Genomic DNA, 26,671 nt, shown 5'->3' with positions numbered 1-26,671 from the left:
AAGTATCGGGCAGCACATGGTGATTATTGCGGCACGACTGCTGTACAGTTATATCCAAAGACACACTTCGAAAGAACTCTTTTTGCTTTCCAATCACTCGAGTGGCAAATTAACACTACAGCTAATTACTTTCATGCTGTTCTATACGTCGTTTCAATTAAAAATCATCTTTCGAAATATAGTTCTTTTTTTTTTAATTGAATACCTCACAGCACTTTCTCGACGAAACATTTTACGATAAAAAACAATTTTAATTTGTCGTTTTCAGGAATTTCATTCACCGACGAAACAACAACAAACACAAATCTCTGCGCAGAGTCCAAAGACCAATGCAAAATCAATCGATTCCTTCACCTTCGAGATATATTTAAATATAAAGAAATTATCGTTTACGTTGCCACTCGAGCGATTAAGTGATTAGCGAAACCGTTTCTACACGTTACATTCAACTATTTGAAAAATAGCTGCACGTGCAACCGGTAACGCTGACTCGGGATACCCAAGTAAAAAGAAATTATAGTTCGCGTTGCCACTCGAGCGATTAAGCGATTTAGTAAAATCGTTTCTAAATGTAAATGTAAATAGACGTACACCTAAATATTTGAAAACCCTGCACGTGCACAACTGGTAACGCTGGCTCGGATATAATATATACGGATTTATTAACGCGCGGACGTGTGTGTACGCACATGTAACGCACGCGTGTGACAATATTAAATACAAGATACAACGAGGTTACGTCTCTCTTCTTTATTTCCTTCGACACACGCTCAAGAACGTTTCCAGCCGATTGAAACAAATTTGAGCATCGACACGAGCAATTTGCAATAACGACGAGATTTTAAGATTAGACAAGCTGCCAAATGTCTGTTACACGCAACCATTACGAGTGCGAATGACTCAAATGAATGAGTCAAACGACAATGATATCTTCAAAGCGGACTTTGCACGAAGTTTTGTGCAATTCTTTTGAAAAATTTCGTCTTTTTAATTCTCCGAATTGTTACAATAGCACAGATATGGGAAAATTGATTTTCGTTTCTTAATAAAGAAGTTAATCAAGTGAGTGAAATCTGAATAATCAGATTCAAGATTTTCGAAATTGTTACTGGCAAAAGTTGTTTGACAATTTCCTATCTGTTACCCCGCTTCAAGCAATACAAGCATAAAACAAGCTTTAAACTCGAAAGAATTTTACTAACCTTTCGAAATAAAAATTTTTGGACTAAGCAATACTTTTCATAAATTTTGCAAATTTCTCTAATTTTTCTTAAATATACAATATTTTTACACATCACACGCATCTAAATACACATGTATACACACGTCTGCTTGAATGCGTGTATATATATATATATATATATATATATACATAAAATTTTTGTCTTATATATATATATATATAAGATGTATATATATATATATATATATACATGTATGTACATACCCAAAATACAGCAATAATGGACGGTTGAAGGTTCTCCACCTCAAGAGGGTGTTTGATCTCGTAACACTCGTCGAGGATCGCTAGTTTAGCTCGAGAAATATGCAAAAGCGTGCCTCCCCTAAGGCGTCTTTTCATTGTTGAACAGCTCGGAGGTATATAAGTACCGGTTATTAACAGAACCAGCCACTTGGAACAGGTGGTCTGCCTACATCTAACACGTTCGTTACGCACGTCTCGAATCTTCTTCTTCTTCGCGTACAGAAAATGCAAATATGTTTCGTTTGTTGCGTTTCGTACGTAACAAATCATTTTTTTTTTTTTTTTTTTTTTTGGAATTGGCGCGACTCTACGATTATACAACAATCTTTTCTTAGATTTGCATTCGATTGTTACGTGTCGTACATCAGAGCATTCTTTTTCTATGCTGTTGTGACTTTTGACTTTATTTATATATATATATATATAAAGGTGTTGAGAAGAGATTCAAAGATGATCAGATGAATTTTCAATTTCTTTTCCCCCCCAAGATCAAAATGAAGTTTATACACAATAATCGTAAGAGCCAGAAAAAATTGACGAGAATTATCGTTAACGAATCGGCTATTGCATATTTCCTTTTCCGATATAAGATTTCCAGAATTTCGAAAAATCTCATTTTGAAATCAAGTTCAATCCAACAAACTATTAAGTTTCTCAACACTCTCTGTACACACGTGTGTGATAGATACACCTCCTAGATATCACTATTTTCAATCCGCTCACTCAACATCGTTTTCTCCACGAATGAATTCCGATTTGAAACCCGGCGCAATCGCTGTTCAACTCTCTCTTTCCGTTCGTCTGTTGGACGCGCGAGGGCAAAGAGGGAAAAGAAACAAGTGACAGGCACACGGTGCTGGCGAACGATCGGGGCGAGGTTCCGGGGAAGTTTCGGGCGCGGACAGGAAGGTGGTGAAAGAATCTCAACTGTTACCAGGAACAGGTATCACGTGATAACCGGCGGCAGGTTGTAGCGACGACGGTGATTGTCTGACGTTGGCAGGCTGCGGTGGTAGCTGAAGGGAGCGATAATCGAGGGCCGGTGCGGCTGGATGCTGTCCTTCCCGGTGTCGTCGTAGATCGACCTTCCTCTGGAACGCCTTGTCGCAGAGACCACACTGGAACGGCTTGTAACCCGTGTGCTTGCGCATATGTGTGATCAGATTGCTGCTCTGGGAGAACGCCTTGCCGCATACCACGCACTTGTGCGGCTTCTCACCTGCAACAGTGATTTACGGATGGTCTCCGTGTTAACGACATCCGAGAAACTCTGAACTCGAGCAGGTATTTTTACCTACTTTTCTTTCTTTTTTTTCTTTTCTTTTCTTTTCATTATCTCTTTCGATGTACTTTGTCCCATATCGGAGTAAAATGAACGCAGCATTGATTTACTATTTTGAACAGAGCTTAATAAAGAGTGCGGGATGTTGGTGTTGCTTGAATTTAAAAATTATCGGTCGCAAAAAAATTTAAGAGGGGTACTTGAAAATCATTGAACATTTAACAGATTCCACTAAAGAGTATCTCTTCTACTTTTCAAGTTTTTTTTTTTTTGTAATAAATGAGTTTAATAAAACGGATGTTCATTTTATTCTGACATGGCACACGATTGATGACGCAATTATTAACCGATTGTTATGATTTCATGGCTCTGTAATTTAAATCGCAATTTGTCTTTAACAAGCAAGAGGAAATTTACATGTGATGTATAATTGTATAATAATTCATTGTATTATATTGTAGCTTCTAATTCAACAAAGAAGTCACTAGTATTGCATTCCTGGCAACAGGTTGTAAGTTCGATTCGCGAACGAGTCGGTAGTAATTTCGAATAATGAGTCAAGGAGAGCGCACTTGAATCAACCAATAAATCGTGGCAATATGTCTGTCGTCGTTTGCGTCAACATCCAGCAAAGTGTCTTCCATCGTGCTTTTGTCCCTTTTATTTCGTGGCGGAATAATTCACGAGTATTAAAGAAGGGAAGTTGCCTAATCCTCAAGACTGCTCGTTGTACATTTTCTCAACATATACAGATATAATGTTTCTCTACTTTTATTCCAGTAATAAAATACTTCTGTAGATACAAACAATACTTTTGCAGATATGATACTTAAAATAAAATAATATATAAAATAAATAATAAAACACTTCTACATCTATAGATATAATACTTTTTTTATTCGATACTCCTTTACTTCAATTACTCGCTCCAGTACGTTACCTAAAGTTAAATGAAACGATAAATAATTGGTAAAAAAAAATGATGATCCAGAGCCTAAGCTAGAGAGCTTGCCCGAGAAGAACGAATTTGAAGCGACACGTCGCGTTACACGTTAAATACTCGATCAGCTATTCACAGTATACTACTCTAACTGCTTTTTAAACACCTGTTTTAAATACGAGCGAGCGTAATTCGTTCCGAGCAAACAGAGGATGGCTATTATAAGCGGGACGCGGCCCGTTCGCCAAGTTCCCCAGGTCGCCGATGAACCCCGGCCGCGCCGGGAGGAAATTCCATGGAACTTAAATATTTGCTCTAGAGAACTATTATCGGCCCGGTTTTTAAGAACGATCTCTCATGCGGATCGGGACACCCCGATAAAGAAAAAAAAAAAAAAAAAAAAAAAAAAAACGAGGAAAAACTCGCTCGAGCATAAGAGTCCTCGAGCGAGTTGTCCAACGATGATCGGGCACGATAAATCGTGCAAACAGCTGAACCGGCTAGCGGCCACTCTCTTCTTTCTCTGTCTCGAAAAATTCCGAGCAAACAAACTGTGTAACACGCCGATTGTAAAACGCCGATAAAAACGGCTCATACGTAAGTTGCGTACCGCGGGGGTCCCCGTCGTCGTTAAGATTCTATCGAGAAGAAATTAATTTCCGCGGCGGCCGACGTCACCGTGATCGCGCGACATTTATCTGAGGGTGCAAAAACTCGCGACGAGAGGAGGAGAAAAAGAGGGAACTCTCATCGCGGTTAGGCTCGCGCTGTTGCTCGTTTTTTGCGATTATCCGCCGCGTCCGCTCGTTCGACGTGACATTTTCTCGATCGAGCGGAGGCTGATGTATAGGATAATTATTTGGAGAGGGGAAATTGAAAAGTATTAATGAACCGGGAGGATTTTTACCGGGCTCGCGGCAAGTTGAAGAAGTGCGAAAACGCAACGTGAAATGCACGATGCAGAAAATATCGACAGCGATGCACAGGTAGGTACTCATTAGGTATTTAACGCGCGAAATAAATCTATACGCAGGTTCCATTTCGTTGGAACGAGATTGGATTTGTAAAAATCCGCGGTTTAATTGCTACTGAAAACATTACTAAAAAAATATAGGACTTCCGTAATGACTATCCGAAGAAGGGAAATCGAAGTTGATCTGCTTTAATTATTCATACTTGCACGCACGGGCGATGGACGATTCAGTTTTGATATGATCTTCAAGCAAACTTCTTACATTAGACATTTATCTTTTTCCTTTTTTCGTCGACATTTTTACTTTTAAGTCGTTCTAATAATAATTGCAATAATTTAGCTTTTAAAGGCATTCCAGCACGTAATATATAATCGTATCTACAACAGTTATTACAACACTTATGATCTCATGATTGCCTTTCGTAGGTCACAAACGGATCACAAAGTAGACTTGCAATTTAGAAAAATATATATATATATAGTTTTCTAAAGAAGTCTCTCCTTTAGCTAGATAGGAATATCATCGACAATCGTCACGATTTTCCTCTCGTTTCTCTTTTTCGTTCAAGTCACACGTATGTAAGTGTCTTTGTAACACGTGTCTTGCTTGCACATCGATTTGCATCGATATATCATCGGACTTATCGAGCCCGCTATAAATACGGACAATGGCGGAACGCGACGATGATGACGCTTTGTTATCGCAAGCGTTGGTTCGTTTGTGTCACCGGTCAGGACGACGCGAGGAAAAATACCATTATCGTAATTGTTCGCTTGGCTTTCCCTCCGCCTAACCCTTTTATAACTAATGAAAGATGGTTGTCTACGAGCATCATCCGCGCTCGAGTGGCCGCCACCGCGTTATTATCGAAATGATTTTCTATAAATAAGCGGATCAAACACCGGCGCGAATTAAATGCGACGAGCGTGGCAGCATGATTCGTTTTTTCCTTCTTCAATTTTTCAATTTCTTTCGCAGAGAAGCGTGGCGCTTTGTAATAAATCGACCGACAAGTAGACATAGTAACACGAGCGGAAGATATGAGTTTGTCAGTGGAGTAGCATAAAATAACACCAACAAGGAAACGTTCGAGAAGCCACTATCTTTCAGATTATTCAGAGGCTGAATAATCCCCCGATTCGAATGATTTCGAAGCGAGTAGGGAGAGTTAGGGAGTTTCGATTCGACAATTGGAGAATTAAAAAATTTATACTAATTAATCGGCAATTCAATTGGAAAATTCTGGCAATCGAAAGTTCGAATCGAGGAGAATTGGAGAGTGTTTCAAACTATTAACGATTCAGCGCAGTGAAATTTCATTAGACATAGTTCTGAATTTTCATTTACTAAAACGCGTTGACACTAAATTAATAAAATGTAATAACAAACGATGTTTCGCAGGACCTATTGTCCTTTTCGTCCGTTTATAGAGAACTCGAGGGTGCAGGAATTTGATATGAAATTTCCTATGTAGGTCATTGCACGCTTTTACTGTGACGTGTGCAACAATGCAACAGAAGAAATTCCCAACAACAGGGAAGAATCACTCTTTATATTCCGATCACAGAAACGCTCTATCGTCGGCTAAAAGACTCCTACTTTGCATATTAGAGGGGCAACATACTGGAGCGGAAGTACAATGTCTTTTCAAAGGCTCTTTCAACCGTCCACGATGAGGAAACAATCTTCATTTTCAGTTTTCCAAGTGAAAGCCTCGCGGAAAGCTGAATCTTTCATTACCCACCAGGAAACTTTAGAAGTTTCTTTCTAAACCATATCTTCCAAATTTCTTTTTCCTATGCATAATGCAAAAGTCTTGGGAGACAAGTACATTTGCCTGAATACTGGAAAAAGTGCAATAATATTTTGCACAATAAAATATACGTTACAATACAATTGTTGATATTTCAACGTGAAATTAATCATTAGATATTGATTGAATTATAAAATAAAATTACTGACAATTGTATTGAGAAACTGAGAGTGATATTTACGACAAATATTGGATATTGAAAACGAAAATTTGGCACAGGAAACGAAATGATTCAAAAATAAACGCGATAGAATAAATTTTTGATCGATCGTGGGTCTTTTATTTGCTTTAGTCGGCCGGCTGGACGAATGAATTTAAAATAAACTGATTAATCGAGATCAAACTTGGGAGAAATGTTTGAAATGAAAAAAAAAACTTGAAATAACGAGTTGTTCCAATTGATTTATTATTTTCCATTTGAAATTAACTGTACTTTATTTGCCAAGATTGAAAAGACGATTTTTAAAATAGTATCTTATCTCGGTCAAATCTTTTTCGAATAAAGTATATATATATATATATATATATATATATATATATATATATATATATATATATATATATATATATATATAAAAATACTGAAAATCAATGTTTTCATTATCTTGATCATCATCATCAATGTGAATCATTACAATTGAACGAAGGAAATAAATTATTGGAAAAAGTAAATCTTTTAAGAAGTTCGCTAGTTTTCAAATAATTTTCTAGAAAATGTGAAAATTGTTATTCAAACACAACTTGAAATTGCATTCTTTCGAGTTCTTAATCGTTCGAATTTAATTTAGTATTAAGCCGTGATATACTCAATTGGCATGCTTGAACTTGAACGGACTCTCTGTTTTCCGTATATTTTTTTTTCTTTTTTTTTTTTTTCGCGATTCTCGTCTGTGTTTGCGCGACAGATAACGCCAGAAATGTGACGTGTACGCATAAAATTGTATGCGGGCGTGATAAACTCGACTCGACGATTGCAACTGGCAATCAAAATCGAAAAGCCACCGGCGAAAATTATAATCCCTCTATTTGTCCAAATGTTTTTACGTCATAGTATACTTATGCTCGCATCGTTATTTATTGATTCACCTCCACGCATCTATTTACTGACTTAACAAACTTTAGAAGATTCTAATTGATGTAAAATTGGTAAGAGTATTTTTTCACAGAAAAATGTAGGATTTATATAGAATTATAATGTAATATGGAAACTATAATACAGAAATTTCATCCAAAAGAAGGAACTTCAATTTCTCACGCGTTTATGAGAAACTCAAAGGTGCAACAATAAATAAATATATTTAATAGATGAAATGTATCTCTGCCTAGATCTCGCTTTTTTGATTATTAATTACAATATACGAACTCGCATAAAATTTATTGTTCGACCGAAGAATCGAAACTCAACACTAGAATTACCTACAAAGTGGTCGAAATGTAATTTATAATTTTTATTCGACGTAAAAGCAGTGTGTTTCCAAAGATTTAAATAACTCTTCGCAAAATATATAAACAGAAGCCTGTATACTCCATTGTATTACAAAGTTTCTCTATTTTTTTTGTTTTCAACGTCTCTGATGGTAGTTTTGTTAATTGTTAATGCTGACAATGAGACACGTAACACTCCGACTGAAAATTACACGTTTTACGGGATTCGACTCAAGAATCGTGTTCGTAATCACGCGGAGATTTTACAAGAAAAATCACCGAAAAATCACCGAGAATTATATCGATTGCCACGTAAGAAACCGGGTGTTGTACCTATCGATAAGAAGAAAGCCGGCGATCGATGAAATTGCCTTCGACGAAGTTACAATCGTGTAAACGCGTATTAAAAAAAGGGACAAAATGGGAAAGCAATTTCAGCTGATGGGCAATATTTATCAAGTGTGCCAGCGACCGACGAACGCGCGCGTACCCCGTGTGTCCTCCTCCTCGGACGCGTACTTACGTGGCCATATATCGATCCATCTCGACTCTCATTACCGAGCCCTTAGCGGCCGACTTAAATATTTACCGTCTGAAACGTTTACTTCGTGGCCGATTTTAATGATAGCGCCTGATACGCTCGGCCTGCCTCGCGTGTGTGTCGACACGTGCGTGTGTTTTGGTAGCAGTCCGCCTGTTTAATTATGCAGCGACCGCTTAATGAACTTCATGTAATGGCGTCGTATGGATTACCCTGGGACCAACCTCGCTGACCAGCAAAACCCGGATTGCACCGGACACCGCGGTTTTCAACTAAACTGCGAGCGTAAATACGAGCGCGGCACGTGAAACGTGTATTAAGGAATTAAGGATCTTGATACACATGTACACGTAGCGTGACGTAGGGTACAGTTGAACTCTTTACATGAATTTTTGCTGTTGAAGACATTTGTACGATTGCTGCTTGTTCACAGAACTTTCGCAAAAATTTAATTTTCGTAATTTTGCGTGACCGAATTTTGTTTTCCCTTTACTGGTGACTTTTCATTCATACAATATGTACATATGTAATAACAGGTCAGGTTCAACCATACGTATATATCGGGTATCGATTAAAAAAATTAATTAATTATACGTCAATCATCAACGTTGAAGAACGTTGAAAATGTTGCAGGTCGACTGTAATTTGTCGACTCGACGAAGCACGTTCCTGGTTTTTCTACAAGTTGCATTCACGTCAGAAATGTGAAGTTTCCCTCATTCGTTTTATATACCTTGAAAATTTTACTTTCTACCCTTGATTGGAATATTTCCTCGATATTAACAACGAAGAGAGATAAAGCGACAAAGTCGCTATCGTGTAATTACGACAGATCGACGTTATAAATTTAATAAATCAATAGCGCAAGAATCTTCGAGCAGAACTTTTTAATGGAAATACGACAGCGAAATTCCTGGACGTACTCATTTCGATATTGAAGTGGTATTTCATCGGGTATATTGCTAACGGAGGACAATTTCAATGAAAGTACATGTTACGGTATGCAATTTACTGCAATGTGCGTGCATCATCGAAGAAATGTATCATCGTGTGCATGTGAAACTTTGCCGATAACCTTTCTTAGATCTCTGTTTCCTATTCTTCGTCTTTCTTACATTTATTTTCAATTGTTTATCGGCGATTTGGAGGAAAACTTCCTCACCTATTGTCCGTTGGAAACAGGCAAGACGTTTCACTGTCCTTTCTTTTCTTCAAAAACGATCAGTGTCAAACAAAAATGTAACATTGATATATCTCAATTCAATACTTCTGCATCTTATAATTTAAAGGTTACTGCTGAAATTATTTTGTTTTTAAATTCAACTTGATATTTTCCACTCAATTATCGATTCTTGCTAGCAAAATTAAAATTTAATTCCCTTTGATTACTGAATAACTGAAATTGAGAACGATTCCTTTTGATTTTCATGTACTTTTATTTTCAGGAAATAAAATAGAAAAATTGACGAAATTTTTTTGGACTGGAACGATTATTATTTGTATTATCAAATTAACACTGTCAAATTATTTTTTAAAATCAATCCAGATTCCAGACAATTTATCTCGACTAAATGAAAAATTGGAATTAATTCAGCGTAAATATAAATGAAATTAAATTCAAATTTTGATACAACAATAACTCCGAATAAATATCGAAAAAGAACACATGGCGTCTTCTTAATTTCGTTTCCTTCCACAGTTTGTGATATTACGTACCTATTTGAGAAAGACAATGTGAAGTACGAAGTGACAAACAATCTGAGAATGATTTCACGTTCGTCGCGACTTAAATCTGAAATAAAATGTGTTATAAAGCGTGTTGCCGCGAGAGGGTAAGAACACAGGGCGGATACTGTGACGATGAGGCGTGCCGTATCTCCCACAGGAATTATTCATACGGCGAAGTTTTGCCATAGAAAACTCCGGCAAACAATTTACAAACTGCGTGTAACCACTGTTCCAGCCCGAGCTTCTGCTTATTATCCCCTAAAGGATTATTACAGTGCGCTGCCGTATTTTAGAGTACAATTTGTTCTTCCAATTCAACTCTCCACGATTCATTTGTACCCTCCGGTAGTCGTCGAGTATCCTCGACCCCAGTCTTACGTCATGTCGGTGAATTGTGCAAGATTATATACATCTTTCTCCACAACGATAACAGAAAACGGTAATGTCGAAAACCGTATAAATTTTAAACCGGTCAATTTGATTTTCCCGAAGGGTTGCAATGGTTAGACTGGGGATGTTTACGCGAACGTAGGTATTTTTGTGAAGGAAAAAAAAAAAGAAAAAAAAAAATAAATAAAGGAGAAAAGAAATAGCGATATAAAATAAAGAACAATATGTTCTTGAGTTTAGGAAATTTTTCAATATTTTCTCTTCAAATTAGAATCAACCTTGGGCTCGAAATTCATATCACTTTATTATCCGGGGAGATATATAAAAATTGATTGATTTATTCAGATTCTTAATGAATGAAAAAAAGAATCATCTACGAGATTACTTATGTGATAAAAGCAAATTTAAGAAATTGACAACTGGACGAAGTCAACGGATTAATCATAGCAAAATGTAATGCAGCTCAAAAATATGAATTTGCATATGTCAGTAACTTGTTGGAAGCAAATTGTATTTCTTCGGTAGAGTTTGGTATATTTTAAACGCATAAACACGTTATTAATCACGTTTCTTTCTGACAGATAACCTAAACTATTCTTCTTTCATTCTTTTCCCCTCAAAATATGACTTTCGTTCAGAAACAATTTTCCTTCCATCGTGCCGAACATTGTTATTAGTAACAATTAAATACTTACTTTGAACATGACACGTGACGATTGCGCATCACACGCGCTAAAATGTACAAATATTAAGTGACCGTTTTTTTCTTGGAACCTCGTTTGCATAAAAAAACAACAACTCGAGAGGTTGTTCAACTGGAATTAGACAAATGGGTTAACTTGTGCTCGAGACAATTAGAAGCGGTTATAATTTCGTCGATATTCGTGCGTGAGTGCGTTTACCGATTTCGAAATTTCATTCACGAGTTTGATGAAAGTTTTTAAATTTCATTTGAGTGAAAATGACAAAGATAAGAAAGATTGAACGATATTCAGGTGAGAGGAGTACAGTTTCGTTTCGTAGCCGATTTCATCCGACGCTTATCGCTTCACTTCCAGCCGGTCTATTAGAATTCGATGCTCGTCCGCGCGGCGTTTTTATAATTCCGCGGCAATTAAGCGCAATTATCTGTCAAGGTTGCTTTTGTCGAAACAGTATGTCGAGCGGGCATAGCCAGTCATAAATATCCCAACACTCCGATCAATCTGTAGTGACGTCAGAAATTTGTAGATATATATGTAATTATTACGCAAACGACGCTAACAATAGCACAATCTAAATTAGCGGCAAGGTAATTTCAATTACGAAGTTTAATTCCTTTGGATCCCTCAATTCATTTAATTCACGGGGATAATGTAACAATATCACAGAGATTTAATTCCAATTAATAATTCGACTAAAATTCTCAATTAGTGACGAGGTAATTTCAACTGCGAAGTTCAGTTTCTTGTTTAATTTACAAACATGATTAAGATGATACGATCGAGGAATCGAATAAAGATTCACGAAACTTGTTTGGAATGCAAATCGACGCCTCGGCGACAGAAAGCAAAATTAAAAGACTGTTCTTCAAAGCGCCACGTTACGTAAGATCTAATCTAGCGCAGTTAATGTAACGTTAAAAAAAAAAATTTATAAATATATAAGAAAAAAAAAAAAAAGAAAGATAACGAAAAGAAAACATCGCGAGCGTGCAGCGCATGTATGCTCCAGGGTTGTTCATTATATGCAATGACTCACAGCATGTTTTTATCTAGTCGTTAATTATGTGACATCTAGTTTTCGAACGACTGAAACGAGTTTTAGTTTCAGCCAGAATTAGAGACGGGGATATTCCAAACCAAGGACGATGAATTAGAATAATGGACTGTTTTTGAAATAGTTCTATATGTGCAAAGAATGCATTGATGTATGTATGTATGTATGTTTGTGTGTTATTTCGAGATCGTTCGAAGGCAGATAGCCGATCGAATAAATTTGGAAAGTCCTAGAAAATGTTTAAAAAAAATAGCTGCAGGCAACTTACTTCGCCTTCTTTAAAAAGAAAAAGGAAAAAAGAAATATCATAATAAAAATCTGGCCACGGAGTGGCGAGAGTGATAAATCTTCTGATTGTGTTTGACCGTCGAATCGAAATGATCACGAGTTTCATAGAATCTAACGTGTGTCTGTATTGAAAGTACAGGCGTTTGAAAAATTAATGACACTTTTGTTAATTTTACAAGTTATCGTGTTGTGATTTTTAGTTTTTTAGGTTCCAATAAATTAATAAGTCAAACGACGAGCTTTGTATTTTTATTCCTGAGCGACGTTAAAACTTTAATTTCCAATAGGATGTCATTTCTGTTATTTTACACGGCGGCGTTTAATGCTAACTGGCCAAACTTCTAACAGATAACCGCAGAATGGAAAATACTCAGTTTCATTCTAGTTTGAAAGATTTCATAGACAAGTTTCTCAATTAAATCAAATCAATCTTTACGCAGTTCTTGAGGTTTAAATTAATTCGTAAAACACGTATTTTGCGTACGTACCTTTATAATCGAAAGATTGATAACATAAATTATCATTGGTAAAAGTAATAATTAAAATCGTGGATGCATTGTAGGCCAACCTTGTGGATTATCGCCAATGCGCAGTAACCTAACAATTTATATGTGCGAAGATAAGGACATATTTTTAAAAGATACAGGCATGTTTTTAAAAGCAATTAGAAACCTCAGAATAATAACTATGAATAGAATTGAATCTAGATTATATAATTTATACTGATATAATAAATGGAGGCGACCAATTTTTATTCAACAATGCAATCTAACATTTTGTACTGCGCAGTTTAATTGTTGCAATTAAAAGCACTTTCGTATAATTTATCAAGGGAATTCGTTGGCATTTTGTCGACGTATCTGGAGATTATTTTATGGACGTATTTGTAGTATCTTTTTCCTTTTACTGATATTCTAAAATATTATTTGAATAATAATTACAAAATTCAGCTTTAAAAATTAGTAAATTTTTGAATTACACGCGATTATATTATGTAAGAACACAAACAATACATATAACAGAAGCTTCTTCAGCTACTATTAGGCTACTTGGAGAAATATTCAAAGATCGAAATGAATCTCTAGTAAATTTCACATTCGTTAATATTCGTCAATCCTCATAGAAACCCCCTAAATTCACACAAACAACCATAAATTCTCCGCTGGTTTCCTAACGACGAATCAATAGAGAGAAATCGCGACGCGAAACGATTAAATTTGCATTAATAGTTGTTCCGTGGAAACGAGGGCAGAACCGTTTATCAGAATGGATAAAAGGTGTCTGGAGACACGACGTCCAACCCTTGCGATGCCGATGCTAATTAAAAAGGGAGGCGATCCTCGTGCGTCGGCCAGCCACGTGGCTAACCGGAAACTCCCTCGGCCCGTGACAAACAACGCGTTTCCCATCACTCCGTATATCTCCTTCCGGTCGTTTCAATTGGAGAACGCGATTAAATCGTCCCTAAAGTATCCTCCCCCTCTCCTCTGATCGAGATTTCTTTCTAGATTAAACTTGCTGTCTCCTTTCATTCATGTATCTTTCAATCTTTTACGTTACGTCCGCGATATTATCCCCTGTTGTATTATTATTGTTATGATATCGCGTGATATATATTATTTCGTGGAAAGTAGATAGCAAATAGATATCGCGAAATATGTAAAAATTAATTTTCCCGCGAAATTTAAAGATTCAACGATACACGAAGCGTACGAGAATTTGTAAGTGTAATATTCAGTAGATGAAACAAAACTTGGGCTCAGCTTCTACAGTTGGGGACGGAGAAATGTGAATTTAATTAAAGATGCAGAGCCTCGATGTTTTATGCGCCAAGGGTTACAGAGAGCGCTATACTCCGCGGATATTTCTATGTCACGTGCACCTCAAGGATTTCCTATAAATTCACAAAAAATTCGCAGTCTATACTCTATCGACAGAGTAATTTTGATTTTTAGTTGAGGCAATTCGTCTGATTAATTATCTAGTAAGTAAATATTATTGGAATTATAACGCGAGCAGAAAAAATATATTCCAAGTCGAAGTGGAGAGCCTCTAAAAGTTTGATTATTTTCATTCATATTCCGCTTGCGAACGGTGATTCATCTATTTCGAGAAATTGCATATTTTATAGAGATTTTAAAATCGTCGAGATAATCATTCCACTCACTTCGGTTAGCACAATTTCTTGATAAATTATAGATAATCTTCGATACATCTAAGAGGGTTGAATCGAGCGTGTATGCTAAACGCATTAGTGTATTAAGGGGTTGCTGTAGAATCTTTATGATTGTCAATCGAGTATCATATTAGGCAAATAACAAATGTGTTCAGAGTCGATTTTAAGTCCATTAGAATTTGCATCTGATGAGTATTACGGACACATTTACGTAACCTTATTCTCTAATAGCACTTTGAAACGTTAACTTAGAGAAATAATCATGGAATACATAAAATTACTTTAAGTTCTCGTATAAATTACTATTATTATTTATAAATTATTTATAAATTCTCTTTGAACGTTTGTCGAGGTTTTTTTAATATTTTTACTTTAGTATTTGATACGAGAAGTAAACATTCTGTGTATTACAATTATTACACAAGTAGAATAACTAAATAACTAAAAAGTGTAATAAAAAAAATTTACTAATATTAAAATAGTGGAATTTAAGAAATTGAGGTAAGAGTATTTTTACAAATTTTCATTGCAATCTATTCTGTTTAATTCCATTATACTTCCCCTTATTACTGCAAAGAGGCTGTTTCTCAAAATATGAGAAATATGTGTAAATTGTTCGTGGAAGGTTCTTTTTAACGAGAGAACTCGAAAGTTTCTTTCCCCAATAAAAGAAAGCTCAAGTCATCCTGCCGTCTTAAATGGTATCATATCACTGAACACTTTCCATTTTAATCGTACCATTCATCACTTAAAAAGCCATAATATACACCGTGAAAACGGCGAATTCTTCAAGATTAATGTCATAATAAGTGTGCGTTAAATTAACTTTTCAGGCGTTCTGTTCTGTCTAAAAAGTTAAAAAACCGTGTCGATTTACGAGGGAAAAGCATGACGTGCTACAATGTACGATACGTATGAATATGGATGCCCGTGCAGTCCACAATTTAAAATATATATACCTCGATTATCTCTCGATACACGTCCGCCGCGTTTCATTCCAACACACGTGGCTCGGAGTAATCAAAATACTGACTTTGATGTGTCGACCTCTTTCTCTTCCGGCTTAAGGGTCAACTTATTATCCTGGACTAATTTAAAATGTTTTTCTTCATTCTTGCCTCGTGTCCTATTTATTCTTTCTATATAATTTTCAATTTACAATCGATGAGAATAACAACAAAATGGTCGAGTTTTCCAATCTTTTCAAAGACTCTTACTGATTTCTCTAAATAAATAAAGCTAATAAATTTAGCTTCCATTGCAAGAAAAAAGAAAGAAAAAAGCACGTTATATTTATTAATATTATATGATATATATATAATATAATAATATAATATAATATATAATATAATTATATTTTATATATATATATATATCATATAATATTTTCTTTTTTTTCCATTATAATGTATATTATATTCTTCTTTCTTTCTTTTTTTTTCATTATAATGTATATTATATGTTATATAATAACATACAATATACATTATAATTATTTTTAAAAACAATTCTCCACCATTTTTTTAAACAGACGAAAGGCTACTACCCTCGACCAAACTGTAGCCTCTATCTATAATAAATTCGCCATAGTGAACTATACGATGACCATGCGTGATTCATAGGCATATGACACTGAGTGTCGTCGGCGATAGGACCGATGCATAGGTGCACTCGCGTAAACACAGGCGTTGCGCGTGTGTGCTAGACGGCGAACGAGGGACGTGAGCGTGTGCCCATCGCCGAGGATGCGTTCTATTACACATATGTATATGTAGCGCGCATTAACATGCACTCGCGTCGCGTCGATCAACGAGGCGCGGTCTGCAGCATGAGCCACGACACACCACGGCTTTTTCGGTATCGCTCGTTTACACGTATCGGCGAACCGTGCATGCCACGTATCCGACGTGATAAGCGTAATTTTTATTTCGCCGACGACAGCCACAATACGTCGTTTGTCCAACGGGAATCGAATCGGGAGGAAAATATACGTATACAGACTTAGTAGACTGCGAATTTCCATGCGTTTTGTGGGAAATTGGAAGTCCACGCATTTTACAATGTATGCAAAAGTATGCAAAACGTTCAGAGTAAAGTGTTTGTAACAATATGTAATAGATGGGACAAATTTCAATTTAGATTCCACGCTGGTTTTGGTTATGTTTTGGATACGTTACGATCAATGATAGTAAATATTATAGCTCGATGAGTTTACATTATTATTAGTGTGAATATCTGATTGGTGAATTTATTATTTCGCTGACAAATTTACAATGTATTACGTCGAACTCTGAATACGCTTCGTACATTTTCACGTTCTCGGCGTTTAAAGAGGCCTGCAAAAAGTGTCGGCGAACTGGCAAGTTGGAGGTTACGAACTTTCAGTTTTTGGACGAAAAAATGATCGATCGAAGGGAGAGTCTGGTATACTACCAGGCTGCGAAATATCATTGCACGTTATATACAAATTTGGCGAAATTAACGAGGGAGAGGAAAAGTTGGACGAAAAGTTGATAGAAAAGAGAACAGTATACGTGTATATATATATATATATAAATATATATATATATATATATATATATATATATATATATATATCGTTCCCAACGAGTGAAGCAACAAAAGCCGAGACAGTTGCGAGCTTGAAAAAGTTCTCGAACTCTAGTTGCCATGTGTTCGACATGTCGCAACGTGTATTTGCAGTTTTCGACGATCGTAACGATGGGTGGCTGAATAATGGAAGCGAGCGAACATATTAGAACCGGCACGAGTCGCGTGAATAATTGAAAAACAAATGTCAAAGTTTCTTCAATTACGAAGCTAGTTGCGCTTGCAGACGCGCCAGCACGCGGAGCGGCAACTTTTTTGTGAAATATGTTTTTCACGTCGTTGACGTGAGCTTCGTTTCATCGATTGCGAACGCCGCTGTTCGAAAAAGAAACTCAATGTTTTAATCGAAGGGCGAACGAGGGAAGAAACGAGACGAGTTGCAGTTCCTATCTTTCACGGAATAACAATTTCAAAATTGACCCGGCGATCGAAATCGCTCGCTATTAAGCACGTATCTCCCTCCTTAATTTAGTATTAAAATATTCGTCTAACAATTATATTTTTCGTACAATAGATTCTTTTCATTCTAGCCATTTCGTATTATTAGAATATTCTTGTGTACCTTTAATTTGACAATCGATCGACAAATCTTTGATAACTTATTTCGATTATTGTGAAAAATTTATTTTAAGTAATAAAGTGATGTTAAAATTAAAATTAAGAAAATCAACAAAAATGCTCTTGTTACGATCCTCGATGTTTCATTTATATTTTCTTAGTTTAGAAATTAATTGAAGGTAGTTCTTTTTTCTATGATTGTTGTATGAATCGAAGGATTAATAAGAGACTCACCGGTGTGGATGTAAGTGTGCTTCTTCATGTCTGATTTCTGATGAAACCTCTTGCCGCAATATTGACAGGGATACGGTCTAGTGTCGGAATGTATTAAAAGATGAGTGCTAAGAGTGCTTGAACGTTTGAAAGCCTTCCCGCATTGTTTACACTGTAACAGAATAAAAAGACATCTTACAACTGAATCACGACGTGCAACTACTTTAATAGGCATCATGGCGTTTGCATATTTTTCACATGTGAAACCTATAGTTTTTACAATACTCTATATTAAATTGTTTTATCATAAATACGAATGAATGTAACTTCAAAAATGAAACCTACGTGGAAGATTATCTATCGTATTAATATTATTTCGTATGATTTTGCGTATCACGCGCATGCTTTCAAATTTCACGGTAGTGTCTAAAAATCTGCACAACATAATTACAACGATTAAAACTAGAGACCGTAGATATTTTTCGAACAACTTCGAGAGGAATCAGAAGGTTTACGATTCTTTCTGTCTACTGAAACTCACGACGACGCAACGACACATGAAAAACGTAAAAAGAGAATGCGTTTCTAAATTAAAAAAAAAAAAAAAGCATCGCGAAATGTTGACAAATAATCGAAGGATACGCGAAAAAAGAATTCCCCGGGTCGGAACATCGCGACCAGCTAATATCGTAATATTCGTTCTTTATTATTGATCGACGGGGGATGTGAATCATGCGTAGTCGCAGCTCGCGTCTATCGGTACCGGTGCACGCTCGTAATAATATCCCGGCTGTGGTGGTTTCGTACGCGATTCCACGCATGTACCTACGCGTGTGCATCGTGAAAAGAGACACGCCTAAGTCGACAGCATTGTCAGGACTGGCGCCCGTGTGACAATAAGGCCGAGGAGAAAAACCGAGGCTCCGTGAACACAGGTGCGTCTACCAACGCGGTAAAACGCGTCGTTCGCCTTCTTCCTTCCACGTTTATTCACCGTCTAATACCGATCGATTTCGATTTCTCCGACCGTTTGTTGTTCATCTCCTCCGTCTGACAATTTTTACGTTTTTCTCTGTTACTATTGCTTTGGGTAAAGATGCAGAGTAAACGGAATTATTCTAAATAGAAAGTCATTAGCAATCTGTTATTACGAAGCTTTCGAGCTTTGTGCGCCTTATTATATATATATATATATTTTCAATTCCCAGAAACTAATAAAAATTCACAGGCACGAATAATAAATTTCAAATAATATTTGTATCATATGAATTTTTATAGAATTATGGGAAATTCGGAGCGGCAACAATTTACAGATTTATATATTACGCGCGATGATACGTGAAACATATTCAATGCAGAGTGCTCGTTGTAATTTTTAACAAGCGAAACAAATTTCTGCATATCTTTTATAAAAATAATAATAAACCAAAGTGTTTACATTGTAAAAGTCTATAATTCCAAAGTATTTCGAACAAACAAACAAAAAAGAAAAAAAAAAAAATAGATAATCGTGCCAGAAAGAAAATGAGATCGAACGAGACGCGGGGCACTTTTTTTCTCTCCAGTCACCGGTCGATGCTTCTTCTTCGAGGAAACCTCGAAACAGACGATTTATAAGCTCTTTAGAAGCCATTACACGTTCTACGGTCTCCCAGAGGGACACGCGAACGAGTTTCGGTGAACTTCTTCGGCGCATCGTCCAAATGCAGTAAACGGTGCATCGTAAGCTGCATTCTGAATGATACCGGTGCTACTCGATGGCAAGAGTTTCGAGATTCTCCGAATCAGTTCCATGGAATGAGCATCGTAACCGAGATAAACGCATACGCGCGAAGAAACTGTGCAAAACGGCGGAGTAAAAATTTAGGCAAACGAGCGATGATTCACTGTATTATTTTAGACAGAAGATTTCCAGGTAATTTCATACTGAAACTAAAGAAATGAAACTTATCTAGAAATTGTTGCTTGATTTAATTTGATATATATATATCATAATTCACATTCGTGGGAAATTCTATCTGTAAAAAAAGTCGCACATCCTTCGACACACCTATTTCTATTTTGACATTTGTTTTCTACCACGACGAATATCTTGAACAGCGAAACGAAGTTGGAACTTCAAAAAATTATCGCAATTCTCCGTTACAAGGGAAACATTATCAGAAAGCTATTTTTCATAATTTTGTCCGTCTCATTCAATGAAACAAAATAGGAAATAAAATCCGGCGTTGCCGTACGCGTGTAAAATTTAATATCGTACAATTTTCGTGCGTTCTCGCGTTGAATTAAGCAATTAAGGCATAATTTTTAATGTCAGGTGAAGAATACACGGGACTGTTGCTGTAAGTATCACGAGCTGAGCAGTCGCTCTACAATTTCGGACCGATATCTTGAACAATATATGGAATCTGTACGGAATCTCGTACATAACGGTATAAAACATCGAACGAGTGGAGTTCGGGAAATATCGCGGGATGTTTGCGAGCGAAGCATTAAATCCAGGTTAAAATACACCACTTACAAAAATTGAGAAAAGTGCTTAACTGCTGGTTTCGTTCAGTCGTTTTTGTCCATCGGCAAATCGCTTTGTTCTTTAAACAGAGCACACGTTGATTTTCGAAGTTCAGGAGTATAACAAGAGTCTCTCATGCGTAGGCATTTCGATTCATTACTGAATTCTATCTAAACCAAGTTGGATACAATTTAGAAAATAAATTATTACTTTTGTATCTATTTTATGACAATTAGATCACATTTAGGTGAAATATATAGCGCGAGAAATAACGAGTTCAATGAGTTTCTTTGTCAGAATGTAATTAATGAATTTGAATAAAAATATTGTTCTTTTGAAAAATTCCTCCTCTCCTAATCAGAAGTGCTAGTAATTTGAAATTTTGATGAATTAATCTTATGTTTATTTTCCTCGATCAAATATATGTGTATGTCCCATTATTTTAGTATACAATATTTACATACGTATATGTATGTAATGATTTAAGAATTTCTTTTTTTAGATCGTCTATAACTGGAGTGTACTATGTTACGAATGATTTCTATTCTCAACTTTTTAGTCGTCCAATTCGTTCGAATGTCACTTTCAGTCATGCCTCTCTTACTTTCCTCGCAAAGGTCGTCAGAGTATCATATAACGACAAAATTTATATTATTTTATATTTATAACATATAAAATAAAAACTTTATCAACTTCAATTGTATTCACATTCAACGCAAATCTTTATAATGACTATTGCTTTGCTCTGCGTATCTCATGTTCATAAAAATACCAATTTGCATAGAAATCCGAAGTTCAATGATACATCCATCAAAAGTTAAAACTACCAATCACTCCTTCACTTGAACTATGAAACATTCCTCCAATCGTATTCATGTTCACACATGAATCCACGATCCGACATCAACTGAAACGTCTGGATCCACGATAATTTTATAAATCGTGTCAAGAACTTGACCCGCATTCGCGTGAAAGAAGCAACAATTGTCTATCGTATTCGCGTGAATGGCTTGTTTCGCGTTGAATCCGAGTGTCGTGAAAGGGATCGTTGCGGTTTCCGTGTTGCGAAACGCGGTGCCCCGACGGGGCTGAAGAAGAAAACGATGCGGTTTGGGAAAAATTTTCGAGACGATGGACCCGGTTTGACGACGCGGAGCGCCGCGCGCTCTCAGTGGGGCCCTTTTTCTTCTTTTTTTCTTTTTTTCGTTTTTTTTTCTCTCTCTCTCTCTCTCGATCAGAATCAGGATCGTATGACGCGCGTGTGCCCCAGATATCCTAATATGTCTGGTGGCTGTTACATGTCGCGCGTAAAACTGCGGCCAGGCGAGTTTCTACTTCCATTCAATCAGCCGTAATTGCACCGCCGCCTTTTGTCGAGTTCCGACATTCGTCAAACCCGCTTGACCCGCTTCTCCGCCACGTCATGGTGGCACTTTAGGGCACTCGCGCCACCGTTCCCACTATCGTCGCGTGACTCTCGTGGATTTCACCTCGAACGTATGCAAATACGACAGCCGAAGGGATGATACGCGCTACCAGAATCTACCAGAATCTACCAGGATCTACCAGGATCTACCAGAATCTACCAGAATCTACCGGGAGATCGGTTTCCGAAGCGAGCCCTCGGCTTCAAACGCTCATAGCGATCGTAATTTAACTCTACGTCATACTCGAGATGACAATACAAATTTATTGTACAACTAGTATGGCATGCTAGAGCTGACAACACTTTACTCTAAAACGCGTACGTCACGCTGTAGATGGTAACATTAAATAAAACTGTAAAACACTAGGTGACAGTCGAGATCCCATTGTTTTGTTAGTTTATCAGTACAGTTTGTGGTTACAAGCCGTGCACGGAATTTTTTTTCTCTTTGCCTAATTTTAATTAATTTTAATTTCAATTTTAATTTTCGTGCACGTTGGAAATTGTTTTAAAAAGTACCACACCTTTAAAAGATCCTAAAAATTAATACTCGAGCCATACTTCGAGCTTACGAATACTGAAATATTCTCTCCAATTTGGTAGACTGACTTGAATTAAACACAAGAACTACGGTCGTCCACAACTCTTTGAAACCTGTATTAAGTTTATAAGTTTATTATCCTCCTACAATTAATTTTCCTTGAAGAAGTACGATATTGTAAGAAAATAGAGAAACAAAATTAAGAACATTAAAAAGAATATCTGCTTTCAATGAAAGAGAAAGTGACACGAAGTATTAAGCAATGGTGGTTAAGAAAATCTAACAAAGAATAATAAAAATCGAGATTTTGTAAACCGAAACAATTCTTAACCGTGAGGCTGAAGGTAAAGAACGTTTGTTACTTTTTCATTTCTCATTCCTTGTTATTCTAAATGGCGCAAATACGCTTACGCAACCGGACTCGGTGCCTCTATTGCGATAACACGTTTTCATTTCTGCTAGGACAATAGCAACGAAAAGTCTGCCAGAAGAAAAGTGGACTGGAGATGCGTGACAAGATTATTGTATTGTATAAGTGAATATTACACGTAAGTATAAGTGAATATTAACGTAATGGTGTCTCTAACAGTATTGATAGAGATATAAATTCAAGGCAGACTGTCAACAAAGTTATTCTCGTTATCGTGCTTTAAGAATGTCATTTAAAATAGAGAAAAGTCTGTAATAGCGTGAAAAATTCTGTACCTAATAAAATGTTATAGAAAGTGTCACAAAAGGATAGTTAAAAAATTTCTGGATTTCTAATTTCTGAACTATGATTTCGTGTAAAGGAATATTTTTAGAACAAATTGCAACCGGTTTCTCTTTCTTAAATATAAATCATTCTGTAGTATAAAAATGATTTTATTGGATAGATTCGGTTCTGTTTTTCAATTTTCTAACAAATAGAAATAAATTCAAACATTGCCCAATAAATAATTCTACGAAATACAAATTGAAATCGAACATTGTGCAAAAGAGTTAAAACAGAAAGAAAAGAGGAAGAAATTAGAAAACTAATGACATTAATCGGAAGTAACTCTAATTGATCGCGTTCTCTTTTACGAGCTGCAGGGTGTCGAAGAAAGCTCGTAAAAGAACAACAAGAACGCAAATATTTGTGTTTGACGATTAACTCAGCGATCAAGAATAGGATACGTCGCTCGTGTAAAGATTTCCCAGAGCGATATTTCCATCGTGTTCCCCGAAAAAACAGTCCACCACTCTTAACTGCTTGACAATTCGAGTCAGCTCCATCAGGCTGTATCCTCCTTTTCCCCTTCTTTTCTTTCGATTTCTTTGAAACAAGGGCCCATGACTATTTAAAATCGAAGAATAATTTTATATCGAAAAATTTCGTGCCTCTTTTAACGCTATTTTAGTTTGAAAATAAATTAATTTAGATTCGTATTTGTTCTCTGTTCTTCAATTTCCTATCTTATCAATATATCGCAGATTTTTCTGCTTTTATGCTACGAGTGTAACTGGAAAAAGAAATACACAGAATTTAAATAGAAATAACTTCGTTGAATAACCATTCGAGTCAATTGTGTTTTTCCCACGAATTTTGAAGAAACTCACCTGGAAAGTCCTTTCCGAAGAGGAGGGCGGCGTCAGCGGTGAATGATGGATTTGCCGAGTGATTACGGGAGTCGAGGATGGACTCGCGGACGATGGTATCCTGATTTCCTTCGCCTCTCTCTCGCAAACCGTTCCTGGTGACCAAATCTCATTCTTTCGACCCACGGTGGACGAAACGTCGTTAGGCTTTGTACTCAGATTTAGCGGCGCTTCTTCTTCTGAAAATCGAATTCGAAAAGATCTCTTTTGTCACTTTAACTTCAACAGAGGTTAACTAGAATATAACTTGTAAAATTTATTTCCAGTAACTTGAAATGCAATCAGCAGGTCGTTTTTTTGCCAAATCAGAGAAAGGCCATGAAATAATCTAATTTATTCTAAATTTATTTCACGAAAACTCTGAACGAACAATTATTTATTATACTTTATATTATATTATACATTATTCTACTCTTGCACGAATGCAGCTCTAATTCGCTATCGTACACTGCGCAAAAAAAGGTTCCAATCACTGGGCAATCATCGAAATCATTGAACAGCAAAGGATTTGTAATGATTATTTTAAGAGCAGGTTCCTTCTTTGTTACCGATAACGATACGTGTAAATATGGATGACGATAACCAAGTTCTTGCACAACTGTAATTATGACAAAATTACCAGCGTGTTATTCTTGTTTTCAAGGCTTCGTGATACTTCCACGTTTTTTTTATTGACCGTTCGTTTCAACAAAATTTCACAAAAATTGGATCCCGATTGGAGCTTTGAAATTAACAGAATAAATTTAATTATCATATTTGACGAGTAATTTATTTTTTTCTATTTTTGTAGGGATTGATAAGGATTCTCTTGAGAATTGTAAAATTGAATTAAGAAGAACGCGCTAATAATAATCGAGTGATTTATTTTGTGACCTTTTGTAATAAATTATTTTCATGGTGCCTTCCTGCTGATAACTGACTAATACAATATTTTAAATGTGATTTATTTTGTGATTTGTTCGTTTAGAGTAATTTAATTATTTTTTTAAATCAAACGAAATCTTTCTAAAACAATTACCATGTTGGTGTTATGTGAAATATATCAGAATTATTTACTAGATAATAGAAATATAAGCTAGAACATAAAGTATTATGACTGAAAACAATTGCATGAAAAATTGCAAGCTAAGGGATTGATATTTCCTCAAATAATAATATAACGTACTTAATATCATTAGAATAATATCTTTCTCCCATCCCACTTAATTCTCACGCTATAAAATCAGCCAAATCAATTTTCACCAGTCATCCCGTTTCAATTTTCCACAAACTGCCTCTTTGATTAAAATTCTCACCGAACTTCGTCTTCTCAGGGGTGCATCTCCGTGGCGAGCCAGTTCTGGACGTGTTCAGGGGTTCTGGGTGAATAGGTGAGCAATTTGCAACCGGTGTAGTTTGCTGGTTAGGAATCCTCGAGGGTGGTAGCAGAGAATGGGGAAGCAAGAGACTCACGTGTCGAGCCCACCACGCAGCTCCGGTCGGCCCATAACCCCCATACATCAGACCACAACGCATCTCTGAAAGTCGGAAAATTTCTATTTACCGCGGAAACCATTTGATTTTCCCATCACGAATCGATATAACACGAGCCACATATATTACACAAGTTCATCTAGGTGCGAGTGTATTTTCCTAAATAATTGAAATTTTACTACGAAATTTTTAATTCATTTTAAATCCAACTTGATTCATTCACAAACGCGTGCCTGAATTTTGATAATAAATAAGACGATATAATCGAAATATAATATTGAAACGTTTTGAGAAATATAAAGTTAGTATTTGATTGAAGTATCAATTTGTTGAAGTAAATATGAGAAGCACAGAGTTCTTCAATTCAAATTTAACTGCTAAAATTCTCCAATTTTCGATACTAGATTATTATGATTATTAGTCGTAGCCATAACCGATATAAATGTTTCAACCATGAAATGGAATTGCGTTGTTGTTAAATGTGAATTGCTCCAATGGAGAAATGTTTCTAAACTTGGCTGACACAGATTGTGCTTCTGCCTTTGATCTGTTTATGATATAAACAGTAATACGATCATTCACGAAAATTATTTGAATGTTTGTTAAATATAAAACATTTTTATCAATTGAGAATGGCAGGTTAAATGAAATATATTTGATTTTAAATGTGGCTGATTGTGTTGCGACACGAATTGTGAAATGGTGCATGGTTTTCACACGTTGTTTTGTCGAAGTCTATCAAGTAGTTATAACTGATATTAGTCAGACACGTGCGTCATTAATAGACCGCCGGGTTTTCATACAATTTTACATTTTTTCTTAACACAATTCGAAAAATAGAGCCAAGGCAAAGATTTATCTCGCATTATTAAGTATTATAACAAGTAGTTTACTTTCAATATCTTTTTTATCTTTGC

The 26,671-nt window shown here is 36.1% G+C and overlaps 1 protein-coding gene across 1 annotated transcript in view; it reads right to left on the bottom strand.

Annotated features, from left to right (window-relative positions):
- Positions 1–23: 23 nt before the first annotated feature.
- Positions 24–26,671, bottom strand: part of LOC122528903 (zinc finger protein 324B-like) — a 31,453-nt gene continuing 4,805 nt past the window's right edge. Inside the window, exons 3-6 of the mRNA XM_043654526.1 lie at positions 25,577–25,798; positions 24,243–24,460; positions 18,204–18,354; positions 24–2,705 (exon numbers count right to left, since the gene is read on the bottom strand). Of these exons, the coding sequence (XP_043510461.1) occupies positions 2,410–2,705; positions 18,204–18,354; positions 24,243–24,460; positions 25,577–25,798 (887 nt within the window). The 3' untranslated portion in view covers positions 24–2,409. The remainder of the gene's footprint in view (positions 2,706–18,203; positions 18,355–24,242; positions 24,461–25,576; positions 25,799–26,671) is intronic.

The sequence above is a fragment of the Frieseomelitta varia genome, unplaced genomic scaffold (genome assembly GCF_011392965.1).
Source record: "Frieseomelitta varia isolate USP_RPSP 00005682 unplaced genomic scaffold, Fvar_1.2 scaffold_130, whole genome shotgun sequence".
NCBI lineage: Eukaryota > Metazoa > Arthropoda > Insecta > Hymenoptera > Apidae > Frieseomelitta > Frieseomelitta varia.
The sequence above is the reverse complement of the archived record's forward strand: the minus strand, read 5'-3'. Positions and strand labels throughout refer to the sequence as shown.